General features: G+C 58.0%; 1 protein-coding gene and 1 pseudogene across 3 annotated transcripts in view; both read right to left on the minus strand.

The window, feature by feature from the left end:
- POLRMT (RNA polymerase mitochondrial) overlaps positions 1-13,286 on the minus strand; it is a 13,502-nt gene extending 216 nt beyond the window's left edge. The window contains exons 1-20 of one of the 3 annotated variants that reach the window (XM_065918413.1): positions 13,178-13,286; positions 12,594-12,692; positions 9,644-10,239; positions 6,645-6,775; positions 6,369-6,561; positions 5,207-5,356; positions 4,865-5,029; positions 4,592-4,747; positions 4,124-4,348; positions 3,113-3,919; positions 2,627-2,749; positions 2,219-2,341; positions 1,840-2,019; positions 1,612-1,698; positions 1,422-1,535; positions 1,292-1,344; positions 1,084-1,182; positions 428-500; positions 201-292; positions 55-116 (exon numbers count right to left, since the gene is read on the minus strand). In XM_065918413.1, the coding sequence (XP_065774485.1) occupies positions 55-116; positions 201-292; positions 428-500; positions 1,084-1,182; positions 1,292-1,344; positions 1,422-1,535; positions 1,612-1,698; positions 1,840-2,019; positions 2,219-2,341; positions 2,627-2,749; positions 3,113-3,919; positions 4,124-4,348; positions 4,592-4,747; positions 4,865-5,029; positions 5,207-5,356; positions 6,369-6,561; positions 6,645-6,775; positions 9,644-10,239; positions 12,594-12,692; positions 13,178-13,265 (3,616 nt within the window). In that variant the 5' untranslated portion in view covers positions 13,266-13,286. Of the gene's footprint in view, positions 1-54; positions 117-200; positions 293-427; positions 501-1,083; positions 1,183-1,291; positions 1,345-1,421; positions 1,536-1,611; positions 1,699-1,839; positions 2,020-2,218; positions 2,342-2,626; positions 2,750-3,112; positions 3,920-4,123; positions 4,349-4,591; positions 4,748-4,864; positions 5,030-5,206; positions 5,360-6,368; positions 6,562-6,644; positions 6,776-9,643; positions 10,240-11,050; positions 11,482-12,593; positions 12,693-13,177 lie in introns of those variants that run through there. The other 2 variants (XM_065918412.1, XM_065918414.1) reach the window with 2 other exon arrangements.
- A 1,702-nt stretch (positions 13,287-14,988) lies between these two features.
- On the minus strand, positions 14,989-15,394 carry LOC136167654 (large ribosomal subunit protein eL34-like; annotated as a pseudogene).

The raw sequence follows: 15,394 nt of genomic DNA on the forward strand, positions 1-15,394 counted from the left end.
TCTGGGGGCCCCGCCCCCAGCCCGCAGGGGTGGCCACCCCGCCCAGGGTCCTACCTGTTGGAGGCACTGACAGCAGCGTGTCCTTTAGCCTGGAGACCCACAAGCTCTTGGAGGTTCTGAAGACAAAGACAGGGTGAGGGTGAGGCCAGGACAGCCTGGGGAGAGGACAGTAGCAGCGCCCGCAGGAGGGGGACCCTTACCTAGAATTGGAGCAGAACCGCTTGATAAGGAACCTGGATAGGTCTTGGAGGATGGGCTGGCTGTGCAGTCGGACGAATTGCTCCCGGCAGACCTGGGGACCGGAAGCAGGGGTAGAGGGCATCAGCAGCCAGAAACCAGGCCCAAGCGGCGTGGAGAGTGGGCTCCCTGATCAGGAGGGGTGGGGAGGAGGCTGGGTGTGAAGCAGCTAGTGGGGGCAGAGCCGCACCTGGTTCATGACCTCGACGTCCGCCGCATGAGTCCAGAAGCAATCGTGCACCGAGACGAAGGTCAGGCCCTTCCTGCAGCCAGAATGAGGGGCTCCTGTGGAGGCGCTGCACCTCGAGGTCCCCTCCCCACAATCCACACCTCCCCCAAGCCCCATCATTGACCCAGTTCTCACCTCAAGCCCCTCCCCACCACTCAGTGATGCCCACCCTCCTCTTGCCCGCACCCGTGTGCTCCGGTGGCTGGCTGTGTGCATGCCCCACTCAGTGGGTAGATGACAAGTTCTCATCTCTGGAAGATGCCTCTTTGCCACCCACCCCCAGCTGCTGCCTGACTCTCAGCTCCCTGTAGGGGGCTGCTGATCCTGGGCCCTAGTCCACCACGGGGCTCCATCCCAGGGTAGCCACCCAAGGGGGGGCGGTCAGGAACACAAAACTCCGGTGGACATCAGGCTCAGAACAGCCACACACACCACCCCCCGCCATGTGAGCAGCTGTTCCTAACAACCGTCAACACTTCCCCGCCAGGTCAAAGGAGCTCAGGATAAACCAGACACCTCTGCCCGCCCCTATAATGTCCATGCATGTTGGGGGACCCTCAGAGAGCCAGTTTCACACTCGGAGCCCCTCCCCCACACGAGGACCCTGATCGGCACACCTGTAACAGTGCAGGGCAGTGAGCATCATGTGTGTGGAGTCCAGTGAGTGGATGAAGTTGGGTGGGAAGCCATTCTTCTGCTTCAGCGTGTTGGGCTTCCTGGGGGTGAGCAGGGTACACGGTCAGGACTCAGAGCCTGGCCACAGCCTGGCCCCCGCCCGTCCCTACCTGGGTGGCCTCCTGCATGTCTGCCCGCACCCACACTCACTGGTTGGTGTCCACGCTGCTGCTCAAAGTGAGGCTCTGGAGCCCGCCTTTTATCTGCAGGGTGGGCATGGGGGACACACAGGTGAGTCCTGCCCTGCTCAGCGGGGGTGGGGGTGGGGGACAGCACGTACCATGACCTTGGAGTCTCGGTGGTAGGGCTGGATGACGGGGACGCCCAGGGGCGTGATCCACTCCACAGCCGAGCCCGTGAGTGAGATGAGCCGGGCACTCTCAGTCAGCCAGCGCTGCAGGGACGGGCACTGGGTCAGAAGGGCCAGGTCTGGGGCCACAGCCCGGGGCAGGGGGAGGATGAGGCCTCACCTGGATGGACCGGGTGCCAGAGAACATCTCCTGGAGGCTGTTGAACACCTGGCGCACGAGGTAGTGAGATGCCTCCCACACGAACTCCTGGAGAAGAGTAGGGTGGATAGGGTTCGGAGTCCCTCGCAGGAAGTCGCCCCGCACTCAGGGGGTGGGCTTGCTCTGGGGGACCCCGCAGGGGGCAGAGCCAAGCCCCTCTGTCAGAACTACTTACTACTGGATGTGTACCTGGGGGAAGTCCTCAAGCTCCCGGAGGCGCTTCTCGATCTGCAGGCGGCCGCCATAGCGGGTAACCCCGTACACCACGGTCATCACTGTTTGCTTGACCACCTTGCGGCTAATAAAGCCCTCTAGCACCTGGGCCACCCGCACTCCCTGCTTGGCATCCTGCCTGCGGAATACCTCCACCTGCAGGGGCAGTGGGTGGGGCCACCCACCCAGAGGTGGAAGTTTCCTCTCCTCTTGTGGGTCACCCCCGCTGACACCTCCCGGGAACCCTGCTCACGGCCTGGTATGGTGACAGTTGGTGGCCATGGGATCCAGCATCCAGGCCCTGGTGGGTCTGGGGTATCAGGGCACATGGGGGTGGGGGGGCCGTGGTGCCTACCTGTGCAGCCACCTCACTGTACACGTCCTGCGGCAGGTCAGAGGGAGACAGGTTGACGGAGGCGGCCCCCGTGCTGTCCCGGCCCAGGGCAGCATAGTGCTGGAGGCCGTTACAGGAGCCATCCTGGGCAGGGGGTGGACAGTGAGGGGCTGGGTGAGGTGGGCCAGTGTCTGTGGTTGGGGGCTCCTGTTTCCCCAGCTCTGCTTAGGCAAGACCGCCCTAGACCCACACACTGATAGGCGGCCATGAACCCCTGCGACGGGGAACCGAGGCACAGAGAAGCCCTACTCAGGAACACCAGCCAGTGCAGAGTGGACACCATGCCATCCCTCAGCTCCTTAGCCTGAGAAAACTTTAGCCGAGTGCACAAGGGCCAGGCATGGCCCACAGCAGGGTCCCCCAGCTCACCTGGTGAACTGGAAAGTGGGAGATGTAGGTGGTAGGGTCAGGGGAATGCACCACCTGGGCGATCTCCATGCAGCAAGCCAGGGCTTGCCAGGGCTCGTCCGCCTCCATCCACCACTTCCGGCCCTGCGGGGGGTAGTACACAGGGTGAGGCCAGGTCCAGGGTCTCCAGGCCCCAACCAGTGGGGTCAGAGCCAGCCTGGGAGTACTTCCTGGGCACAGGCAGCAGCTGGTTGGGCCCAGGTGGTAGGAAGACATAAGGAGGCCCTGGAGGCCTGGAGAGGACCAGAGTGATGGATCAGGGAGGGGACCGGCCTGGAGAGAGGGCCACTGTGGTATGAGAGGTGGCAGTGCTGTCCATGGCCCAAGACAGAGCAAAAGGCCAGCAGAAGAGTGCCAGGAAAGAAGCAGGGGTCAGGGTGCCTGCAGGGTTCCGATGTGGGTGCCGGGGCAGCTGGGAGAGCCCGATGGTGAAGGGTCAGAGCCCACCGTCATGGGTCGTTCAGCTGAGTCCAGGATGTCCTCCATCACCGCGTCTGCGTAGTCACGGCGCGCCTGCAGTGACTCGCGCTTCTTGAACCCTGTGAGGTTGACCAGGTGGATCTTGAGCCAGTCGAGGCCATTGGGGCCAAGTGGGCGGCCCTGGGCAAACTCCAGCAGCGCGCGGGCCAGGTCACTGCCTAGGTGGTTGAAGTGTGGTGAACAGGGATAGGTACGGCCTCGGAAGTCCATGTTGTGTGGCAGCCAGAAGATGTGGTTCCGCAGATGCTGGGCCAGCGACAGGCGGTAGAGTGCGTCTGCGCGCAGGCTCTGCATCTCCCGCGCCACCTTCAACCGCCGTGCCAGCTCCCGCCGCATCTCCGCCTTGTCAGCAGGTGAGGCCTCGGGCAGCAGACGGCCCTTGGGGGCCTGGCGGCCCTCGGGGGACCGGGGGGCCTCGGTGGGCGGGGCCGGCACGCCCAGGCGGGGGCAGCCCTTGTCTCTGAAGAGGTCAAGCACCAGGTCGAGCACGCGCCCGTTGACGCGCCAAGCGCAGTTGCCCAGCTGAGTGAGGGCATCCAGAGCGCCATGCAGCTCGGCAGGCGGGCAGCGCTCCAGCAGGAGCTGGTGCTGCTGGGTACCCTCCAGGGACCGCATCATCTTGGTGGGGCTCAGCAGGAAGGCGCCCGAGTGTGGCGACGTCCAGGGCAGGGGCGGGCACAGCATGGGCACCTCCGTGGACTCGAAGATCAGCGTGCGCTCCGCCGCCGTCTCCTGCAGCTGCGTGAAGGCTGGGTGCGGCTTTAGGATCCCGATCTGGTGGCAGGACAGGCCAAGAGGTCAGGGCATGCTATAAGGCAGTGGAGGAAGACCCGAGTCCCCTCAGACGCCACGACCCTGAGTTCAGGTCCTCAGGGTCTGGAGCCACAGCAGGATCCCAGAGCCCCACAGCCCGTGGGGCGCCCCCTCCCCCTCCCAGCGCTGAGGAAAACCACTGGAGGAACCCCACCGGAGGCACACCTGGCGGAAGCTGCGGAAGGCATACACGTGGTAGAGCACCGGAATGAGTGTGCTGGGGCCCCGGGGCGCTGTCAGGCTGCTGGGCATCTGCACGGCTCGCACCAGCACCTCTGCCAGCTGCTTGCCCAGCTGCACCAGCACAGACACAGGCCAGGGCTGCTCCGGGGGCGCCTCAGGCATGCCCAGCGCTTCCCAGTGCTGGCGAGGCAGGCAGGGCTCTGCTACCTGCGGGCGGGAGGGTGGCTCAGAGACCTGAGGGTCCAGGTGCAGAGCTGAAGACCCCTGCTCAGCCCCTGGCAACGAGCAGGGCTAGGTGAGGAAACTGAGGTTGAGTTTGGGGGCCAATCTGGCCACCCCAGGCAAGTGGGGGGGAGGGGGAGCAGACCTCTGCTTGAGGCCTGGGGCACCCTGCCTGGGCTCTCCAGAGCTCCTTCCCCGGGCTCCCCCTGCTCAGGCTCCCGGCCTCACCTGGGTGTCCGAGGCCAGCAGGTGCAGGTACTCGGAGTAGCGCTGCTCCAGCTCTTCCACCTGGTTCCTGAGCCGCTTCCTCTTCAACACACGCAGGCCCAGCTCGTGCGCCAGGAAGAGGAGCGACTCTCCATGCGGGGGTAGCGCCTGCAGGGTCTGAGGGGCAGCCCCGGAGGAGCTCCGTAAGCTCCATCGGGAGCACCTGACCCCCCAGCAGTACCCCTCCCACAGCCCCCAGCCTACAGCAGCAGCCCCGCCCTCCCTGATGTGAACCTGCAGCAGCAGCCCCACTAAGTCCTTCTCGCTGAGCAGGCACAGGTAGGGGAAGAGAGACAGGCGGCCTTCTGCAGCAGCGCGGGCCTCACTCTCCTTGGTCTTCTGCAGCTCCAGGGACAGCACCGACTCCCATTCCGCGCGCAAGGCCGCCAGGGTCTTCCGCTGGGGATGGGAGGGGACAGGGCAGCGTTGCACAAGGAGTCACCACTGTGCCCAGGCAACCTGGCCCAGCCTGGTGGTAGAGGTCCTGGCTCAGAGGACCTGGTGGGAGGGATGCTGGGACGGACCCTGCCCAGTGGACACCCAGCTCAGCAGGCAAGAGCACCCTCAGCCCCTTACCGCCTGCAGGACCTCCTTGGTCAGGAGCGGGGCCTTCTCCACGGACTCCACGGTGACAGTGGTGGCCATCTCCACGCCAAGCTGCTGTCGGAAGAGGCCCTGCAGCTCCTTCAGGGACAAGTGCAGCCTCGGGTAGGACACAGAGGGGTCCTGCTGGGGCAACAGGCTGCCAGTGAGGCCCCACTGCTGACCTCTCCACCCACCAGAGTAGCACAGCGTCTCCCGGGCCTTGGGTGGGGGTGGGGGGAGGTGCTGGAGACAGTGTGAAGCCCCGGGTGCTGCTGTTTTCTCTTCCAACTTGCAACTGTGTGAACTGTATGACCCTCCTAAAGATAGGTACACTAAAGATAGCAAACCCAAAATATAAATCCACACAAAGACTGGTCCACAGACAGCCACAGAAGTCTGGTTTATGGTGTCCACCAAGGAACGATAGATAGATAAACACTACGTGGTCCCTCCACACATGGACATCCCTCAGCCGTGAAAAAAGCCCAGACACTCGCTACCACGTGACCCTGAGAACATGATGCTCAGTGACAGCAGCAGACACAGGACACATCGGGTGTCATTCCACTGATGGGAAATGTTCAGAACAGGCTGATCCACACAGAGAGTGGGTTCCATGTTGTCAGGGGCCGGGGAGAAGGTAGAGTGACCACTGATGGGGATGGACTTCCTTTCAGGGTTATGAATGTTCTAAAAGTAGAGATCAATGTACTAAAAACAACCCACTGGATTATACTTTAAAAGGTGAACTGCAGGTCAGAAGTCTGTCCCAGTAAGAAAAAGAAAACTCCTAAAAAAAAGAAAAAAAAAAAAAAAGAAAACTCCTTGCGTTGCCCCAGGGATCTGGATGCTATGATCTCCTCCACCCTGGGAGGTGGCTTCGCCTCATGCGCCCTGTGCCACCTACAGCATTAGCTGTGCAGTTTCAGGTGGGTACACTGGCCCTGCGATACCCCCATGCTGTGCCTAGGGTGCGTCTCCATGTGGAAACCAAATATGGCAGGGTGTGGGCCCCCCTGGACAGGACAGCCTCCCATCCACCAGCATGGGGTGGGGGCGGCCAGCGCTGCCAGGAGAGACAAGAGGAGGGGCCGAGGTGCCCAGTGCAGTGACCACCCGGCCCTTTCAGGTTCCCAGATGCAGGCCCACTCACCTTGGCGTAGATCTCCTGGAGCAGGGGCGAGGTGTTGACCTGGGGTGGAGGCGGGGGTGGTGGCTGGGGGCTGAAGGCCGGTCTGGCCTTGCGCACAGCACGTAGGAGCTCCGCCCGCTCCTCGGTGCTCAGAGGCACAGCTGAGAAGAGCCCCTGCAGCGACAGCCCATCCTGCTCCATCTGCTTCAGGCATCTGAGGGCACGCGCACCCAGCTATCAGCACCGGCGGAGAGCCCCTGGGGTCCCACCCCAGCTCCACCACCACCCCCTGCCCACCTTTGGATGGTGCTGGCATCCTGGTCCAGGCGCCCCATGCACTGCAGGGTGGCTGCGTAGGACAGCAGGTCCGGAGCCAGACCGGCATCTTTCAGCATGAAGAACACGTACATCAGCTCTTTGAAGGAGCCCTGGAGGGACCAGGCAGGGTGAGAGCCTGCAAGGAGGGGTATGGGGGGGCACCTGCTCCTTCCCCCAATTACCCCACCACAGGCCTCCCAGCCAACTCAGCCAGCACTTTCCCCTTGGCCCTGAGGATCTAGGAGAGGTGCCACAGAGATGGGCATTGCACCAGGAGGCTGGTGCAGCTGAAGGAGATTGGCAAGGTCACAGAGAGCGCCATTGGACACAGCTGGTCTAGAACCAGCTCATCTCTCCTGTCTTTCTAAACTCACAGGACCGTTACCACCACCAGAAAAACACACACAGACCCTGCACAGCATCCCTCTGCTCCTAGTGCCTGAAGCCCTGATCAACAGCCTTCACGGCTCCCAAAACCCAGCAGGGCTCCCCATTCTGCAGATAGGAAAGCCAAGGCCCAGAGGGGAGGGGAAAGGTATGGATCGAGGGGAGCACATGGCAGAAACAGGAGGGCCACCTGACACATCCACCTGGAGCCTGAGCAGAGGGCCTCGTCTGGAAATAGGGTCTCTACAGGTGCAGTCACATGAGGTCACGCTGGACGCTGTATGGCACCCAAGGCAGAGGTCAGGGGGACACAGACATGCCTGAGGGACATCGCTGCCAAGAAGCCGGGAGAGGCAGGAAGGAAGGATGGGATGCAGGGAGGGGGACGTTTGCTCTGACCTCAAACGTCAGGCCTCTGGGACTAATAGAAAACAAGCGTCTACTGCTGGAAGCCTCCCAGGTGGCTCAGGTGTTCTGGGGCCCCAGGAAGCTCGTCTAATCAGAAACCTGCCGCTCTGACAAAACTCTCCAATGGCGATGGCGGATGCCAGAGGGCCAGCACCGCAGGAAAGGAGACACTCCTGGAACTGAGCAGGCCTCCCACAAAGACAACGCAAGCAGGAAACCCCCTGTGACTGTTGCCATGGAGACCCTGGCGCCTCCCAGTGCTGCCAGGCTGCTCTGGGTCCCATTCTGTGCGTGAGTCAGCACAGCTGAGGCCCTGTTGAGAACCTGCTTCCCGGAGCTGCACCCGCACTCGCCTCCCTCCTTCACTGGCACTAAGACTTTCTCTGATGCTCCTCAGATGAGGATGCAGATGCATAGCAGGGAGGGTGCTGGGGAAGTCGTCTCTACAAGGGTGCTTAAGCAACTCTCCTCAGCGGTCACAGGTCAGAGGAGAAGCCACAAGTGAAAAGAGCACTGCCCTTGAGGGAAGTGGCTAAAGCTGCACCCAGAGGGAAATTCACAGCTGCGGATGGCTGCACCATAAGGTTAACATCCCACACCTCCCCAGAGTGGGATGTGAACAAGCTAGACAGAGAACCAGACAGGAGCCAGACAGGAGCATCGAGGAGGCTGCCCTGAGAAGGGCCTACAGCGCCCCTTGCACCGGCGCCCTGGCTGAGTAACCACACAGGAATGCTCTGGACCACGTGTGTGCTGTCTTCTGGCCCTGTTGTCATTTTCACATTTTCCATTGAAGGCCACATGTGACTTATAATTAACAAGTCTAAAGAATTGTTAAATATCCACACAAGAAAAGATGCTCAACATCACTATTAAAGAACGCAAACCAAAACTACAATGAGGTATCACCTCACGCCAGTCAGAATGCCATCATCAAAAACTCTCTATAAATAATAAATGCTAGAAAGGATGTGGACAAAAGGGAGCTCTCTCCACCTGTTGGTGAAAATGTAAATTGATGGAGAATGGTATGGAGATTCCATAAAAAAACTAGGAATAAATCTACCATATGACCCAACAATCCCACTACTGGGCATATTCCCTGAGAGAGCCACAATTCTAAAAGACACATGTAACTCAATGTTCATTGCATTCTGAGTCACTTCAGTCGTGTCAGACACTTTGAGACCCCACAGACTGTAGCCCGCCACGGGAGGAAAGAATACTGGAGTGGGTTGCCATTTCCTTCTCCAGGGAACCTTCCTGACCCAGTGATCGAACCCACATCTCTTATGTCTCCTGCACTGGCAGGCAGGTTCTCTACCACAAGTGCCACCTGGGAAGCCCCAAAGAAGTGGTACATATATACAATGGAATTTGACTCAGTCATAAAAAAAAGAACAAATTTTGAAAAGTAAGTCCAAATGAGGTAGATGAACCTAGAGCCTGTTATACAGAGTGAAGTGAGTCAGAAAGTGAAAAACAAATATCGTATATTAATGCATATATATGGAATCTAGAAAAATGGTGCCCATGAACCTGAATGTGGGGAAGGAATGAAGACGCAGATACAGAGAACAGACTTGTGGACACGGGGTGGGGGGGGAAGGTGAGGGCTGGATGAATGGAGAAAGCAGCAGCGACATATATACACGATCATGTGTGAAACAGATACTGACAATAAGTTGCTCTGTGACACAGGGAGCCCAACCTGGCGCTCTGTGATGACCGAGAGGGTTGGGACTGGGGGGAGGTTCACAGCGAGGGGATATTTGTATAATTATGGCTGATTAGCATTATACAGAAGAAACCAAGACAGCATTGTAAAGCAATTTTCCTCCAATTAAAAAATAAATCAGTAGAGAAGGAAATGACAGCCCACTTCAGTATTCTTGCCTGGAAAATCCCATGGACAGAGTCTGATGGGCTACAGTCCACGAGGTCACAAAGAATCGGACAGGATTTAGCGACTAAACAACAACAAAAAGAGTAGATATAACTGATTTGCTGTGCTAGCTAACACAACATTGTAAATCAACTCTACTCCAATTAAAAAAAAAAAATCTAAAAAAAAAAAGTTGTCAGCATAATAAAAATTGAAGGCCTGATTCCTGGGGCTGAGAGCCCAGAGTTGGGATCTAGGTGCCCCGGGTTGGCTCCCGCCTCCGACCCCAGCCCCTCACCTGGCGAGCCCAGCCAAGCATGACGGTGTTGTACATGGGGAGTGTGAGCAGCTGCTGCTGCGGGGCCCGGCTGTGCTGTGCAACCAGCACGTGGTGGGCCAGGGTCAGGTGGCCCGTGAGCATGCAGCACTCCAGGAAGGCCAGGAACTTCTGGCGCTGGCCCTCCAGCCGGGATTCGGAGCCCTCATCTGCCTCCCGGCTCAGCCTCTTCGGGGCCTCCTGCAGCAGCCGGGCCAGCTGCTCTTCCCAGGGGCTCTGCGGCCTCTTGCGCTCCCACTGCTGCAGCTGGCCCGCTAGCTTCCTGCTCAGCAGCCGCGGCTCCATGCGCAGACGCTTCTCCCAGGTCGGCTTCTCCACCGTCTTCGGCTGCTTCCCCTCCGGCTGCTGCCAGTGCTTCTCTATCAGCTGCTGATCCTTGTCCAGCTTCTGCACCCAGTGGCTGCTGAGCTCGGGGGCGGCCCCTTCAGCCCCCACTGGAGCCTGCCTGGGGGGCCAGATGCCACCAGTCTCCGGGGCCTGAGCCATGGCCACCCTCTTCACTGTCACCTCCTCTGCCGTGCCCTCAGCCTGCAGCTGCCGCACCCGTGCCTCGAGCACTGTGGGGAGAGAGATGTCAGGGGACCCCACTGCCTGGAGAGGGGCTCAGTCCTGGGTATGTGTCTACTGACCACCAAATGCCCCCAGATCCTCGGCATGCATGCTCACCTGCCCCACACAAGTCTGCCTGGGCTGCTTGAACCCAGCCCGGAAGGAGCTCCTGGAGTTGTCCACCACCTGCTCCTCTACATCCTCCTGCCCCGGAAGCTCTGTCCTTCCCAGGGCTCTCTCCCTCCAGGTCCAGCCAGTCAGTGCCTCCTTGGGGCTCTGCCTTCAAAATCTACCCATAGCCCCTGCCTCCTTGAATCCCTGCCTCCCTTCCCCATCGCCACTCCAGCTGTAATGGCCTCAGGGCCTTTGTACATGCACTGCCCCAAGCATTCACAGCCACAGCCCACCCCTGCCCTGTGCTGCTTCACAGACAGCCAGCTCTCATGACTCTATGGGGTTTGGGGCTACTGAGTTGGTGAACAGGGATCCACCGCACCCAGGGAACACAGGGCTCCTGAGTGCCCAAGGCCACACTCCCACCAGCAGATCCATATATCACCCTGGTGTGAGTTTTCCCATCTGATACACCTGATTTCATACACATATTCGTGATATACACATATACATAATGGCCAATACTGCTAGAACTCATTCCTGAACAAACTTCACCGATCAGACAAATTTTCTCCAAAAGGCACATTACAGCCCCCTGGAGCTGAGGGGCTCAAGATGGCCCTGTAGCACCATGCCTGGGGCCATTTTAAACTGCTAAACCACCAACACACAGCACAAAATGTAAACACAGGGCTCTAGATATACCCTGAAAAGGACGCCTACTGACAAGCGTGTCACCCAGCTCCATCTCAGCTGAGAAGGTGTACATCGACTGGGGTTTCAGGTAAGGTTCAGCTGGTAAGAGATTCTGAAAACACATAATACACAAACGTTGAGGACCAATGGTACTTTGTCTCCTGCCTGCGCCTCTCACTGTAACATCAGCCCAGAGACAGAAGGGCCAGTCTGGAGCAGAAACACAGCAACAAGAAAGGCACAGTCCCCTGCCTCAGTGGACGGAAAGTCAGCAGACACTTTCTGAATGTGCGGGAGATGGTCAGTGGCAAAGTGCCAGAAAGGGCACGAGGTGACCACATCTGAAACCCCTGGGGGGTGACCAGGGACAAGTAGGTGCACCGATCCCACTGGCAGAAGCCAAGGACACTGTCAGAAGCCACAGGGCTCTGAGGCCCTCAATTGGGGTGGAGACAGAATTCTGCCAGAAAGGATACAGCTGGAGGGCTCGAGACTGAGGAGTGACACGAAATGATCACATTTTCAGACCCTGGGTTTTGCCTTAAAATAATGAGGTGGGTGAGAAATGAAAGACGGTAGGCTCTTAAAGCTGGTAAGACCTGTGGCTTTACTTCTGCACGTTTGGGATTTTCTGAAATCAGGCTTTTCTTTTTAAAGGCTCCCCCATCCCACTCCTGGCTGCTGGTCATTCACTGGATGTGAGGCAGGAGGGAAGCAGGAAGCATTGGACACCTGAGAGGGAGGGGACAGTAATGCCCCCAGCTCGCTCTGGAGATGCCAGGACCTGGCTGTCCATCCCCAGTGACAAAGACCACCAGCAGACCCTATCAGGCGCCAAGCCCGGGAAGTTGAGCCAGGACCAGTGAAGTCCGGCACATCACAGGGCAAAGCCCAGCTCTGCACACAGCAGGCCAGTCTCTCCAGCCACAATATGGACCTCAACTCTCTCATCTATCAGGGCTTCTCTGAGAGTTCAGTTGGTAAAGAAACTGCCTGCAATGCAGGAGACCCCGGTTTGATTCCTGGGTCAGGACGATCCCTCAGAGAAGGGATAGGCTACCCACTCCAGTATTCTTGGGTTTCCCTTGTGGTTCAGCTGGTAAAGAATCCGCCTGCAATGTGGGAGACCTGGATTTGATCCCTGGGTTAGGAAGATGCCCTGGAGAAGGGAAAGGCTACCCACTCCAGTATTCTGGCCTGGAGAATTCCATGGACTGTATAGTCGATGGGGTCTCAAAGAGTCCAACCCATCTGAGCAACTTTCACTTCACTCTCTCATCTGGAAAGTGGGAACCCCTGGTGGGTTTGGGAAGGCGAGGGAACTATAAGAGCTCACTGCACAAGGCATTCACTTCACAGTGGCACCAAGGGGGCCCTTGGACCACTAGAGAGCAGGACCCAGTGAGTCACCCCATCTTGCAGACTGACAACCCTTCTCAATGGGGTGGAACCATGAACCTTGGAGGAACGAAGGAGCTGGCTCCCAGCAGCGTAGTCGGCGGGGTGAATTGAGAAAGGAGCATCAGGACCAGTGCCCTGGGGTCAGGCTCACCCTCCAGCAGTTCTGCGTGGCCACAGTCCTTCCGGCGGTCCTGCTCACAAGCGTTGGCAGACAAGCTCCTCTTCCGGCCCCAGACGCCACCGAGGGCCCCTGCGGGAGAGACCAGGGAGGCTGAGGCGGGCGGGTGTCAAGGGTGGGGCAGGGAGAGCCCTCGCAGGGTCAGAAATCACAGGATCCGGGGCAAAGGAACCCTGAAGACCATGCAACTGTCAGTGGTCACACATCTCAAAGGGAAAACCACAGGGTAAGGGAAAAAGGAAACTGGGGCGTGAGTTCGAAGATAAAAGGTTCTGCGAACTAAGGCACAGACAGTTCAAAGGTTAAACTCTAATTCGTAAATAGTGGGTCATGGGACTCCAAAAAGAACCCAGGAATCAAAGGTCAAAGTGCACCGACGACCCCGGTCCGTAGAGTGGCCCAAAAGGGCGACTGAAAGCGGGATACAGTCACTGGGTTCGGCAGAATCGCCAAGGTAAGTTAGCGGGATCCCTGGGGTCGAGAAGCCAAAGGTCACGGCGGCGGTGAGGGGGCAGAGCAGCGGTCCCGGCGTCATCCCCGGGCCTCCCCTGCGTTACCTTCTTCGACCAGGAGGCCGGGGTGGCCCTTCGGCCACAGGGCCCTCCGAAGCCCCGCCGCCCTGCAGCCACAGCGGAGCGCCGACATGCCGCCTGCACGCTGGACCACCGCGCCACGCAACGCGCCTGCGCCGCCTGCGCCCGCCGGGAGTTGTAGTTCCGTGGCCTACGGCGGCCGCGAAGAGACTAAGAGCCGGGAAATCGCCAGGAGAACCATAACTCCCAGGAAGCAGCGGGCCCTGGAGGCGGGGCATGAGCCGGTAGTGCCCGCTGATTGGCTGTTCGTTGTCAGGAGGGGCAGGACAGAGCCGTTGCTTGGGCAACAGTCTAAGCCACCTTTGGGAGGACCTGGAACCTGAGGTTTGTTGTTACTTCTGTTTAAAGCGGTGGTTTCCAATGTTTTTGGCACCAGGGATCGGTTTCGAAGACATTTTTTCCATTGGGACGGGGGAGGAGGAAGATGGCTTGGGTTTTCCTCACCACTTACCTCCTTCTGTGCAGCTGGGTTCCTTCTTAACAGACCACAAAGGGCACGAGTAGTGGCCCAGGGGGTTGGGGACCCCTGGTTTAAGGAATAGTCCCCGAATAATTGGGCTTCTTAGGTGGCTCAGTGGTAAAGACTCCACCTGCCAATGCAGGAGACACGGGAGACGCGGGTTCCATCCCCGGGTGGGGACGTTCCCCTGGAGAAGGAAATGGCCACCCACTCCAGTATTCTTACCTGGAAAATTCCATGGACAGAGGAGTCTGGGGGCCTTACAGGCCACGGAGTCGCAAAGAGTCAGGCACGACTGAGCACCCATGCATGCCAAATAATTAGGACAGCATTCTGCAATTTACAGATTCCTGTCCATCTTCATTGATCCAATGATAGCTTTGGGGAGGGAACTATTACTATCTCCAGTTTATCGGGAGGAAACTGAGGTTCAGAAGGTAAATAAAGTTGCCCAAAGACACATCACATTCCAGAGACACTGGAATGAAGGCCCAGGTCCATCTGACTCCAAGCCCCACAGCCAAGGGTGAGCTGCATCATGGTGTTTCCTAAACTTTACCCTCATTCACTCTTTCTGGCCTCTGTTTACCCACTAGTTTCCAAGTTTCCAAGGCCAGAAGTGGAGTGGGGTGGGGAGAGCAATGATAATTGGAATGAAATACTCCCTGGAGCCTGGAACATCTCCGCCCTAGTCTCCAGGCAGATCCCACTCAGGGGTGAGCAGGCCAGAGCTTTAGAATCAGACCTGAAAGGTATCCCCACCTTATCATTCAGGTGGAGAAGCTGAGGTCAGGGGAGGGAGTGTCTGTTCTGGGATCAGCTGGTATGTGAAGGATGATAATAGGAATAAGTGGTGTAACTTCCCTTCAAGCTGCAATCCTGTCTTATGCAAAAGCCTTGAGGTGAGAACAATTGTGGATAAACTGTTGGAACTGGAGCAGTGTTTGGGAGAGAGGTGGTGGTTGTTCAGTTGCTATGTCGTGTCCCACTCTTTCTGACGTGGACTACATCACACCAGCCTCCCCTGTGATGCTATCTAGCCATCTCATTCTCTGCCACTCCCTTCTGCCTCCAATCTTTCCCAGCATCAGGGTCTTTTCCGATGTCACCTCTTTGCATCAGGTGTCTGAAGTGTCAGAGCTTAAGCTTCAGCATCAGTCCTTCCAATGAATATTCAGGGTTGATTCCCTTTAGGATTGACTGGTTTGATCTCCTTGCAGTCCAAGAGACTCAATAGAGTCTCCTCCAGCACCACAGTTCAGAAGCATCAGTTCTTCAGCACTCAGCCTTCTTCTTCTTCTTCTTTTTTTTTTTTTGATTACTCAAAAAGGGTTCATTTTTTATTTAGCTTTCTGACTCTGTGCTTGTGCTTTCAATACTTTCACAACAATCTTCTGCTCTTCAATAAGGAAAGTGCGCTTGATCCTGTCCCGGACACATTTAGCACACATGGAACCACCATAGGCTCAACTGACGTGTTTCTTTGTTTTAGACAACCTCATGAGAACTTTAGGTCTCACAGCATGAACGCCTCTAAGTTGGCCTGGGCACACACCACATGCGGATTTTGGTGCTTTCCCAACCTTCTTGGTATAAAGGTAAACAATTCTATTACCAGGGGTTCCGGACAGCCTGGTTTTGTTAGAGGCTGTATTGCAGAACAGCCTACGACGGTATGTTAGACGCTGCACCATCCTGAATGCCTCTAGATGCCATCCCCG

Source organism: Muntiacus reevesi, chromosome 1, assembly GCF_963930625.1.
Source record: "Muntiacus reevesi chromosome 1, mMunRee1.1, whole genome shotgun sequence".
NCBI classification, from domain to species: Eukaryota; Metazoa; Chordata; class Mammalia; order Artiodactyla; family Cervidae; genus Muntiacus; species Muntiacus reevesi.